The sequence below is a fragment of the Entelurus aequoreus genome, linkage group LG23 (genome assembly GCF_033978785.1).
Source record: "Entelurus aequoreus isolate RoL-2023_Sb linkage group LG23, RoL_Eaeq_v1.1, whole genome shotgun sequence".
Lineage (NCBI taxonomy): Eukaryota > Metazoa > Chordata > Actinopteri > Syngnathiformes > Syngnathidae > Entelurus > Entelurus aequoreus.
This window is the reverse complement of record NC_084753.1, coordinates 37,151,458-37,164,585: the sequence shown is the minus strand read 5'-3', so window position 1 is coordinate 37,164,585 and position 13,128 is coordinate 37,151,458. Positions and strand designations below refer to the sequence as shown.

Below are 13,128 nucleotides of genomic sequence, written 5' to 3'. Positions count from 1 at the left end.
GTAGCAGGAACCCCTATATACTACGGTAATTACACATCAAAACCCTGCGGCTTATAGTCGGGTGCGGCTTATATATGGAGCAATCTGTATTTTCCCCTAAATTTAGCTGGTGCGGCTTATAGTCAGGTGCGGCTTATAGTCCGGAAATTACGGTACTTCAAAGTTATCTTCATTGAAAAGTACAGTGCTTTTCCTTCAAAAATAAGGACATTTCCGTGTGACCCCAAACTTTTGAACGGTAGTGTATATATTTTAATTTTATTATACATATAAAAAAAACAAATACTTGAATTTCAGTGTTCCGGAGGCTATCCAGTAGATGGCAGTATTGTCCTGTTTAAGAGTGTCACAACATTGCTGTTTACGGCCGACAAACTGCTTTACGGTAGACGAAAACGTGACTGCTGTTGTTGTGTGTTGTTACCGCGCTGGGAGGACGTTAATGAAACTGCCTAACAATAAACCCACATAAGAAACCAAGAACTCGCCCTCGATCATTCTACAGTTATAACGTGATTGGGCAGGCACGCTGTTTATATTGTGGGAAAGCGGACGTGAAAACAGACTGTCGCCACTGTCCCCACTCAGGTCCGCATGGAGCTGGAGGGGGCGTGGCCTCCAGCTCCGGCTGAATTCCGGGAGAAAATTTCTTCCGGGAGGTTTTCGGGAGAGGCGCTGAATTCCGGGAGTCTCCCGGAAAATCCGGGAGTGTTGGCAAGAATGATATATGTGCTTATTGGCTATCAAGTTTTTTTCTCGGCCTCAAGTGTGTCCCCTGCCCCATAGGAGCCCAGTCTGAGATAAAAAAATGTTTACTCATCTTCCCTAGCGTCTACCTTTTTCCTACCTCTTACAGGGTGCCGTAAGTGGTGAAAAAAGAATAATAGTGAAGGGAGAATGTGAGAAAATGTGGCCCCCAGAACAATTTAGTTGAAAAACCCTGGTTTACACCAACAAGCATACAAATAAAGATATAGAAGCTGAAATAAGTCAATATTTTTTAAGTATTTGATTAAATAAAAACCTACCCATCCAATAAGTCAGTGTTTTTCAACCTTTTTTGAGCCAAGGCACATTTTTTTCATTAAAAAAAATACGGAGGCACACCACCAGCAGAAAAGGTTAAAAAATGAAACTCCACCAGGTTGTCGTGCCTTATTTTGAGTTTGTTGTTGTTGCCTGTGTGTAGTGCTTTAGTCTCTGTCTTGCGCTGTTCATTTGGTGACCCTTACTGTTTTGTTGTTGTTCTCTTGTAGCAGCTTCACGCCTTCCTTTGAGTTCTATTCCCCACACCTGCTTTGTTTTCGCAATCAAGACTATTTAAGTTGTGCGTACGCTATCCTTCTTTGTGGGGACACTGTTGATTGTCATGTCATGTACGGATGTACTTTGTGGACGCCGTCTCCGCTCCACACGCTGTAAGTTTTTGCTGTCGTCCAGCATTCTGTTTTTGTTTACTTTGTAGCCAGTTCAGTTTTACTTTTGTTTTGCACAGCCATCCCTATGCTTCAGTGCCTTTTCCTAGCGGGACTTGCCTTTTGTTCATTTTTGGTTTAAGCCTTACATTAACTTTTTACATACCAAAAAACACTGCACTAGACGGCACATTATTATAATTATTGACTTGCAAAAAAATATTTTTTTGGACCAATTAGGTGAAGTTGCATAATTTCCCACGGCACACCAGACAATATCTCACGGCACACAAGTGTGTTGAAAAACACTGCAATAAGTGACATGACGGAGGATCATCCCAGTTAAGAGAAACATATAAACAGCCAGATTCTGACACTAAAACTAAAAAAAAAAAGTAAAAATAATACAGTTAGTCAGTCAGTCTGTAGACAACGATAATAAATAGCAGTAGACCACATGAACGTTGTTATTCATATTTAGTGAAAATGATATTCATGTGAAAATAGGTGAATTGAAACGACATTCACAACAATGACAACCTTTATTTAACCAGATAAAAACACATGGAGATCAAGATCTCTTCCACAAGGGTGTCATTGATATGTCAACTCAAAATTAAAAATAACTCACTATTTTTAAAGCAGGATACCAAAATAGCGATCTTTTGGTATGTCTCTGGTGATCACAGTCAGTGCGTGTCCATGCGCTAAATTGGTCTGATTTCTTAAAATAGCTCGGCTCTAAGTAAGCATCCTGCGGCAGTGTTTTTCAACCTTTTTTGAGCCAAGGCACATTTTTTGCGTTGAAAAAATGCGGAGGCACACCACTAGCACAAATCATTAAAAAACTAAACTCAGTTGACAGCAAAGAGTCGTAGTCGCTATTGTTGGACATGACTTTAAAGGCCTACTGAAATTAAATTTTTTAATTTAAACGGGAATAGCAGATCCATTCTATGTGTCATACTTGATCATTTTGCGATATTGCCATATTTTTGCTGACAGGATTTAGTAGAGTCTCTGATAAAAAAAACCTTGCCCCTACCGGAAGTAGCGTGACGTTGTCAGTTGTTCACTCCCTCATATTTTCCTATTGTTTTCAACGCAGCTAGAGCTATTCGGACCATTACCCCATTAATTTGAGCGAGGATGAAAGATTCGTGGACGAGGAACATTAGAGTGACGGACTAGAATGCAGTGAAATACATATTTTTTTTCGCTCTGACCGTAACTTAGGTACAAGCTGACTCATTGGATTCCACACTCTCTCCTTTTTCTATTGTGGATCACGGATTTGTATTTTAAACCACCTCGGATACTATATCCTCTTGAAAAGGAGAGTCGAGAACGCGAAATGGACATTCAGTGCCTTTTATCTCCACGACAATACATCGGCGAAACGCTTTAGCTACGAGCTAACGTGATAGCATCGTGCTTTAACTGCATATAGAAAGAAAAAAAATAAACCCCTGACTGGAAGGATAGATAGAAAATCAACAATTCTATTAAACCGTGGACATGTAACTACACGGTTAATGCTTTCCAGGCTGGCGAAGGTTAACAATGCTGTGCTAACGACGCCATTGAAGCTAACTTAGCAACCGGACCTTACAGAGCTATGCTAAAAACATTAGCTCTCCACCTACGCCAGCCAGCCTTCATCTGCTCATCAAAACCCGTGCTCACCTGCGTTCCAGCGATCAACAGAAGGACGAAGGAGACGTAGGAAGTCAAGGTGAGGTCGCGGTTAGCGCGTCTGCTCTCCAACAAAGTCCTCCTGGTTGTGTTGCTGTAGTCCGCTGCTAATAGACCGATCCCACCTACAACTTTCTTCTTTGCAGCCTTCATTGTTCATTAAACAAATTGCAAAAGATGTCCAGAATACTGTGGAATTATGAAATGAAAACAGAGCTTTTTGTATAGGATTCTACGGGGTACCATAACTTCCGTTAAACTGACTACGTCACGCGCATACGTCATCATACCGCGACGTTTCAGCCAGATATTTCCCGGGAGATTTAAAATGTCACTTTATAAGTTAACCCGGCCGTATTTGCATGTGTTGCAATGTTAAGATTTCATCATTGATATATAAACTATCAGACTGTGTGGTCGGTAGTAGTGGGTTTCAGTAGGCCTTTAAAGCATAACCAAGCATGCATCACTATAGCTCTTGTCTCAAAGTAGGTGTACTGTCACCACCTGTCACATCACACCATGACTTATTTTAAGTTTTTTGCTGTTTTCCTGTGTAGTGTTTTAGTTCTTGTCTTGTGCTCCTATTTTGGTGGCTTTTTTTTTGGTATTTTCCTGTAGCAGTTTCACGTCTTCCTTTGAGTGATATTTCCCGCATCTACTTTGTTTTAGCAAATCAATAATATTTCAGTTGTTTTTATCCTTCGGATGTACATTGTCTTTGCTCCACAGTAAGTCTTTGCTGTCGTCCAGCATTCTGTTTTGTTTACTTTGTAGCCAGTTCAGGTTTGTTCTGCATAGTCTTCCCTAAGCTTCAATGCCTTTTCTTAGAGGCACTCACATTTTGTTTATTTTTGGTTTAAGCATTAGACACCTTTTTTTTTACCTGCACGCTGCCTCCCGCTGTTTCCGACATCTACAAAGCAATTAGCTACCGGTACTGATATGGAAGAGTATTACACGGTTACTCTGCCAAGCTCTACACTGCAAAAACTGAAATCTAAGTAAGATGAAATATCTCAAATAAGGGTGATATTTGCTTAATTTCTGTCTGATAAGATAATTCTTCTCATTAAGCAGATTTTATGTTAGTGTGTTTTACTTGTTTTAAGTGTTTTGGTGCTAAATGATCTCAGTAAGATATTACAGCTTGTTGCTGAGATTTGATGACCTATATTGAGTAAAACATGCTTGAAACTAGAATATCAACTGTTGCAAAGCTGTGTCATCAACACTCACAAGTATAAAACTACTTTTTTAAAGTAATCATTTCTTACTTCAAGCATGAAAAAAAAATCATGATGCCGAGCGCATATCATTATGTCAAGATAACGGCACTAGCATTTACTTCATTTAAGAATATATTTCAACATATTGAGCAAAAATGTCTCTTTTTTTTTCTACCAAGAAAAGTGCACTTGTTATTAGTGAGAATATACTTTTTTAAAGGTATTTTTGGGGTCATTGAGGTTAGCTAATTTTACTTGTTTTGGAAAGTCTTGACAAGCCGAATTTTCTTGTTCTATTGGCAGATAATTTTGCTTAGTTCAAATAAAATACCCCTAATTTGATAGATTTTTTTCTTGTTTTTGAACACTGACTTTTTGCTGTGTAGACAGCACCAACACTCAACAACAACACATCATTTTCAGACTATATTTACTGGTTTACATGAAATATTTTCACGGCACACCAGACTGTAGTGTGCCGCGGCACAGTGGTTGAAAAACACTGTCCTACGGCCCATGGAAACACTTTAATCCGATCGTGTTCCGTTTTTCAAAAGTCGGACTAACACACTTGAAATTTGCGACGGGAAACCAGATCTCTCGAGTTGGGGGGGGCGTGTGCGCCCGAGGGGACCCTTCGTATCGTGCATGCCCCACTTTCAACGCGGGGGTTATAACCCGGAAGCAGACACCACACGATCAAAACGTAGCACCAATTAGAATAAAGAGGAGACTGTCTATGGATGTTTGCAAGGAATTTAAGGGATTTCACCATCTACGGTCGGTAATATCATCAAAAGGTTCAGAGAATCTGGAGAAATCACTGCACGCAATCACTGCACATTGAATGACCGTGACCTTTGATCCCTCAGGCAATACTGCATCAAAAAGCGACATCGGTGTGTAAAGGATATCACCACATGGGCTCAAGAACACTTCAGAAAACTACACTTTTTTTTCCTCTTTGTTCCGGAGGACACAAAGTCGACATTTTCCAAAAACAATTTGAAATGTGGACTCGTCAGACCACAGAACACTTATCCACTTTGCATCAGTCCAGATGAGCTCAGGCCCAGCGAAGCTGGCAGCGTTTCTGGGTGTTGTTGATAAATGGCTTTCACTTTGCATAGTAGAGTTTTAACTCGCACTTACAGATGTAGCGACCAACTGTAGTTACTGACAGTGGTTTTCTGAAAAAAGCGATACTGTCAGTAACTACAGTTGGTCGCTACTTCAGTAAGTGCAAGTTAAAACTCTACTATGCAAAGCGAAAGCCATTTATCAACAACACCCAGAAACCCTTCGCTGGACCCGAGCTCTTCCAAGATGGACTGATGCAAAGTGGAAAAGTGTTCTGTGGTCTGACGAGTCCACATTTCAAATTGCTTTTGGAAACTGTGGACGTCGTGTCCTCCGGACCAAAGAGGTTACGGTCGGTAATATCCTCAAAAGGTTCAGAGAATCTGGAGAAATCACTGCACGTAAGCGATGATATTACGGACCTTCGATCCCTCAGGCGGTATTGCATCAAAAAGCGACATTGGTGTGTAAAGGATATCACCACATGGGCTCAGGAACACTTCAGAAAACCACTGTCAGTAACTACAGTTGGTCATAACATCTGTAAGTGCAACTTAAAACGCTACTATGCAAAGTGAAAGCCATTTATCAACAACACCCAGAAACGCTGCCAGCTTCGCTGGGCCTGAGCTCATCTAAGATGGACTGATGCAAAGTGGAAAAGTGTTCTGTGGTCTGACGAGTCCACATTTCAAATTGCTTTTGGAAACTGTGTACGTCGTGTCCTCCGGACCAAAGAGGTTACGGTCGGTAATATCCTCAAAAGGTTCAGAGAATCTGGAGAAATCACTGCACGTAAGCGATGATATTACGGACCTTCGATCCCTCAGGCGGTATTGCATCAAAAAGCGACATTGGTGTGTAAAGGATATCACCACATGGGCTCAGGAACACTTCAGAAAACCACTGTCAGTAACTACAGTTGGTCATAACATCTGTAAGTGCAACTTAAAACGCTACTATGCAAAGTGAAAGCCATTTATCAACAACACCCAGAAACGCTGCCAGCTTCGCTGGGCCTGAGCTCATCTAAGATGGACTGATGCAAAGTGGAAAAGTGTTCTGTGGTCTGACGAGTCCACGTTTCTAATTGTTTTTGGAAACTGTGGACGTCGTGTCCTCCGGACCAAAGATGTTACGGTCGGTAATATCATCAAAAGGTTCAGAGAATCTGGAGAAATCACTGCATGTAAGCGATGCTATTACGGACCTTCGATCCCTCAGGCGGTATTGCATCAAAAAAGCAACATCGGTGTGTAAAGGATATCACCACATGGGCTCAGGAACACTTCAGAAACCCACTGTCGGTAACTACAGTTGGTCGCTACATCTGTAAGTGCAAGTTAAAACTCTACTATGCAAAGTGAAAGCCATTGATCAACAACACCCAGAAACGCTGATTTATAAATGGTTGATTTATATAGGCTAGTAAGGTAAAGTTTTATACTTGACAAGTTTTGGCTACCTTGCTTCTGCAGCCTTCATCAGAGGTGTCACGTCAGGTACAAAACTTTACCTTACTAGCCTATATAAATCAACCATTTATAAATACACATCAGTAGGCTAAATGAACCTCTTCAACAACACCCAGAAACGCTGCCAGCTTCGCTGTGCCCAAGCTCATCTAAGATGGACTGATGCAAAGTGGAAAAGTGTTCTGTGGTCTGACGAGTCCACATTTCAAATTGTTTTTGGAAACTGTGGACGTCGTGTCCTCCGGACCAAAGAGGAAAAGAACCATCCGGATTGTTATAGGCACAAAGTGTAAAAGCCAGCATGTGTGATGGTATGGGGGTGTATTAGTGCCCAAGACATGGGTAACTTACACATCTGTGAAGGCGCCATTAATGCTGAAAGGTACATACAGGTTTTGGAGCAACATATGTTGCCATCCAAGCAACGTTATCATGGACGCCCCTGCTTATTTCAGCAAGACAATGCCAAGCCACGTGTTACATCAACGTGGCTTCATAGTAAAAGAGTGCGGGTACTAGACTGGCCTGCCTGTAGTCCAGACCTGTCTCCCATTGAAAATGTGTGGCGCATTATGAAGCCTAAAATAGCACAACGGAGACCCCCGGACTGTTGAACAACTTAAGCTGTACATCAAGCAACAATGGGAAAGAAATCCACCTGAAAAGCTTCCAAAACTGGTCTCCTCAGTTCCCAAACGTTTACTTAGTTGTTAAAAGGAAAGGCCATGTAACACAGTGGTAAAAATGCCCCTGTGACAACTTTTTTGCAATGTGTTGCTGCTATTAAATTCTAAGTTAATGATTATTATTTTTTTTAAATTAAGTTTCTCAGTTGGAACATTAAATGTATTGTCTTTGCAGTCTATTCAATTGAATATAAATTGAAAAGGATTTGCGAATCATTGTATTCTGTTTTTATTTACCATTTACACAACTCGCCAACTTCACTGGTTTTGGGTTTTGCATATTGATAACGTTTCTCAGCCTTTTTATTAGACAATTTTATTCAAATGTATTATTGTGTTCGCCCCCCCAACACTGTTTTACCCTAAAATGAATCATCGTAATTTCAATATTGTTAAAAAATATATTTGTGAATATTATTTTGGCCATAATCGTACAGCCCTCTCCATAATGACAAGAAAGTAGAAAGACATGAAGGAATATCAGAGGCTCAGAATGAATGAATTCCCTGCTCTTTCACATTGGAGAAAGATGTGTAAGCCTTAATTAAAAAAAACTGAAGCCTCCCTATTGTGAAGTAATATTCTTTTTGGAAAAATATCTTGGCAAACTTCGCAAGACCATTGTTCATTGTTGAATTCCAATGGCTTCATGTTGCAAAGTGTCCTTGCAGAAGGTGCCGTGTGCTTCACATGGAGTGTTTCCACGACAACAACCAGGAAGTTGGCCATGGTGGAGGAAAGCGCAACAAGATATTGTCTGTGTCAGCACCTCTGATAAAACTCAATGGTTCATTTTTGCAGTGTTTTTGGCTGTTTTGGCCAACATAGAAAAAGATCTACAGTACGATCGTCTGCACAAGGTTGTTAAAAACAGTGAGCAAAGACACAACAATTGTGTAAGAGGAACAACGGCCATTTTGGATTGCAAGCGGATAACAATCACTTTTGTTTAGCTCATTTTCTATCTGGTATCTATTTCACCTACAATACATTTTCACCTGCGTTCAGTCAACTGTTTGGAAATATATTGCTAATAAACAAGTTATTACTTTAGCATGAAAAGATGACATTCGCATATTTTCCCTGCTTTCAGGGTCCTCACCCAAACACAAACTGATTGTAAGCTGACAACCTTTATAGCTTTTAATGACAGTTATTGATGTATAAACTTGGATAAAAGATTTAGTAGTTTACCATGTCTGTCATTCCCCCCAGTATAGCTCTGTATTCCATATTATTGGTTGTGCTATGGCGCCATCATGTGGTCGAGTTTGCTAACTGCAGGGGTTGCGGATTGAAAGTGTATTTCCTTTTCTCTTCATGCCTTGAACAGAAAGTATTTAAATTCTCTTCTGTCTACGACAGTGTTTTTCAACCACTGTGCCGCGCGTGAGATACAGTCTGGTGTGCCGTGGGAGATTATATAAATTCACCTATTTGGGGTAAAAAATAATTTTTGCAAACCAGCAAATATAGTGTGCAAATGATGTGTTGTTGTTGAGTGTCGGTGCTGTCTAGAGCTCGGCAGAGTAACCGTGTAATACTCTTCCATATCAGTAGGTGGCAGCCGGTAGCTATTTGCTTTGTAGATGTCGGATACAGCGGGAGGCAGCGTGCAGGTAAAAAGGTATTTAATGCTTAAACCAAAAATAAACAAAAGGTAAGTGCCCCTAAGAAAAGGCATTGAAGCTTAGGGAAGGCTACCGTATTTTTCGGACTATAAGTCACAGTTTTTTTCATAGTTTGGCCGGGGGTGCGACTTATACTCAGGAGCGACTTATGTGTGAAATTATTAAAACATTACCGTAAAATATCAAATAATATTATTTAGCTCATTCACGTAAGAGACTAGACGTACACTACCGTTCAAAAGTTTGGGGTCACCCAAACAATTTTGTGGAATAGCCTTCATTTCTAAGAACAAGAATAGACTGTCGAGTTTCAGATGAAAGTTCTCTTTTTCTGGCCATTTTGAGCGTTTAATTGACCCCACAAATGTGATGCTCCAGAAACTCAATCTGCTCAAAGGAAGGTCAGTTTTGTAGCTTCTGTAACGAGCTAAACTGTTTTCAGATGTGTGAACATGATTGCACAAGGGTTTTCTAATCATCAATTAGCCTTCCGAGCCAATGAGCAAACACATTGTACCATTAGAACACTGGAGTGATAGTTGCTGGAAATGGGCCTCTATACACCTATGTAGATATTGCACCAAAAACCAGACATTTGCAGCTAGAATAGTCATTTACCACATTAGCAATGTATAGAGTGTATTTCTTTAAAGTTAAGACTAGTTTAAAGTTATCTTCATTGAAAAGTACTGTGCTTTTACTTAAAAAATAAGGACATTTCAATGTGACCCCAAACTTTTGAACGGTAGTGTATAAGATTTAATGGGATTTAGCGATTAGGAGTGACAGATTGTTTGGTAAACGTATGGCATTATCTATATGTTATAGTTATTTGAATGACTCTTACCATAATATGTTACGTTAACATACCAGGCACGTTCTCAGTTGGTTATTTATGCCTCATATAACGTACACTTATTCAGCCTGTTGTTCACTATTCTTTATTTATTTTAAATTGCCTTTCAAATGTCTATTCTTGGTGTTGGCTTTTATTAAATACATTTCCCCCAAAAATGCGACTTATACTCCAGTACGACTTATATATGTTTTTTTCCTTCTTTATTATGCATTTTCGGCCGGTGCGACTTATACTCCAGAGCGACTTATAGTCCGAAAAATACGGTATGCAGAACGAAACTAAAACTGAACTGGCTACAAAGTAAACAAAAACAGAATGCTAGACGACAGCAAAGACTTACTGTGGAGCAAAGATGGCGTCCACAATGTACATCCAAACATGACATGACAATTGACAATGTCCCCACGAAGAAGGATAAAAACAAAGTAGATGCGGGAAATATCGCTCAAAGGAAGACATAAAACTGCTGGAGGAAAATACCAACAAACGAGGAAAAGCCACCAAAATAGGAGCGCAAGACAAGAACTAAAACACTACAGACAGGAAAACAGCAATAAACTCTTAATTAGTCAGGGCGGCATGTGACAGGTGGTGACAGTACACCTACTTTGAGACAAGAGCTATAGTGATGCATGCTTGGTTATGCTTTAAATTCATATCCAACAATTGCGACAACGACTTTTTACTATCAACTGACTTTCGTTTTTTAATGATTTCTGCTGGTGGCCTCCGCATTTTTTCAACGCAAAAAATGTGCCTTGGCTCAAAAAAGGTTGAAAAACACCGTGTCAGTGTCTGTTTCAGTGTTACTACTTTACAGTAACATTCTTGTTGTATTGGTTCAGTTTCAGAAATTCCTCAGTAAATTCACCAAAACGTCAGCACAATGTTTACAAACGCTGTCCTCCATGATGATTTGAACAAATGTTTTAAAATTCTGTTCACTGGCTTCAATCATTCATGTTCTACAGCCACAAATGGTTGAACTTGCACTTACCATCTTACACAAATAACTCTGCTTTGCTGTGGACTGTCGTAATATACGCTGCTAGCTAAACTCTTGTCACACCGCGGTGAGGGAAGTCTTGTCTTGGTTTTTTCTGTCTTGTGATTTGCATGTTTTATTTTGAAAAGCAACTCCTCTTGTTTCAGATCACGGGTCCTTCCTCTTGTGTCACCAGTCTGACGTCATCCCTGATCCTTGATTGTTTCCACCTGTTCCCCATTACCCTCATGTTCCATATAAGCCCATGCCTCCCCTTGTTCTGTGCCAGATTGTCTCAAGCTTTCGTGCCTGTCTAGCTTCCATGTTCATGTCCATGCCTTGCCTCGTCCCATGTCTACTTCCTTGTATCCAGTATTTCTCACGCTGTAATTTTGAGTTAACTTTTTCTCCTCCCTCAGAGCAACTTTTGTTATCTAGCCTTTTTTCAACAGAAGTGGTGAGTTATGATTTTTTGCTAATGATCTTCCTTCCTCAAAGTTTTTGAGTGATTTTTTTGTTTACATTTATTAGAATATGATTAGAGTAGTAATTTTTATAGTCATTATTTTCTTCCTCCTGTTGGAGCGTTTTTTGTTAAAGTTTTTGATAGCAGATCCGGTGCTAATTATAATTCGTCTTTATTTTTGTATTTCCTCCTTTTTGAGTGATTTTCGGTTTTTCCCTTTTTGGAATCTTTTTTCGCTGTCTGTTTTTGTGACTCATAGTATTTTGAATATACTCTGCTCGGGAGGTTAAAAGAGTTTTCAAAATAAAAGCTTTATTTAGAATCCCATCTCTGCATCTGAGTCCCTTCCTTCGTCCAAGCCTGACAACTCTGCTGAACATACACAGCACCGCACACTTGTCATGCTCCAGAAATTTTGACCCGGCTGCACAGCTAATTAGTTTATGTATTTATTTTAAATAAAATATTGTTAACATAATTTTTAAGACCTTTTAAGGATGATTTAAGTTTTTTTTATGAGATTTCGATACAATTTAAGACATTCTAAGGCCTTAAGTTCAAATGATTAGATGTAAGACTTGAAGTCTATGAGCATGAACTGATGAAGTCTACTTGGATGAGAGGCCAAACGTCTTCTAAGACAAAGTGAACAGTCCAGTTGTGATGGACTGAATGCCCTGAGAATAAAATGATATGTGGATGTTGTGCTTACTTGGACTGTGATGAAGCTGTGAGGACTCAGGTGGTTTGTCTTCATGGTCTTCAGTCTTCACAGAGACAACAGTCAGTGGAAACTTGGTGAGATCAGCCTCCTCCTGCCCTAGAAGACACTCTTCCTCCTGAGTGATCCACACTTCCTCCTCTTCCTCTTTAATGTGAGAGGCATGCTGATCGTCTGTTGAGTAAAAAGGTAAATAAGATGAAGCGAGAATTCAAGTAATCCTTGACTAACAGTGTTAACACAATGAAACTATTTGTGTTCTTGTGTTTGCTGTTAAAAGTGTGTTGCTAAACAACCAATAAAACATGGGAAGTACTACCTTTTGTCCCAGCCACTACAATTACTTCAAGAGCGGTACAGTGAGTAGAAACAAACAGGTTTGGAAATTTTAGGACGGGATTTGAAAAGTCTTTATAAAGGACAAGCTAGCATTGATTGAGGCATTTTTAACTTCACACTCACTGGTGTGAAGTGTGTAACCAATATTTTCTGTACACATATCAGCCTATTACACCTAAACCTCATATCTAACCTTAACCATAATGACATAGTCATAACCATAACTTAAATATAAACAAACTAAAACAATTCAAACTCCAAAGATACTTATAAACATTCATACTATGTTTTTGTGTGACACAAAATACTTTCTTTTATGGTCATTTTTTTGGCTGGGCCATAAGGAACTCTTACCAAAACATGTTTTACTATGTGGTGTTTTTATGGAGTATTTTCATCAACTATTCCTCTTTAGAGCACAACTCCCACATTCACTTGGAGACCATCTACGACACGCTGAAGGAAAGTCAGTCACCTTTATATTCTTTAATAAATCAAGTGTTGACTACTTTGTTTGTTGAAAGATTGACAATACGTGTTTACGTTC

General features: G+C 39.6%; 2 protein-coding genes across 4 annotated transcripts in view; one reads left to right on the top strand and one right to left on the bottom strand.

The window, feature by feature from the left end:
* LOC133640585 (oocyte zinc finger protein XlCOF6-like) overlaps positions 1-13,128 on the top strand; it is a 404,169-nt gene that overhangs the window by 316,672 nt on the left and 74,369 nt on the right. The gene's annotated exons all lie outside the window — the stretch shown is intronic.
* LOC133640587 (gastrula zinc finger protein XlCGF57.1-like) overlaps positions 1-13,128 on the bottom strand; it is a 173,026-nt gene that overhangs the window by 99,985 nt on the left and 59,913 nt on the right. The window contains exon 2 of one of the 3 annotated variants that reach the window (XM_062034092.1): positions 12,234-12,416. The exons of the other annotated variants lie outside the window; for them this stretch is intronic. Within the exon in view, the coding sequence (XP_061890076.1) occupies positions 12,234-12,416 (183 nt within the window). The remainder of the gene's footprint in view (positions 1-12,233; positions 12,417-13,128) is intronic. 3 annotated transcript variants of the gene reach the window in all.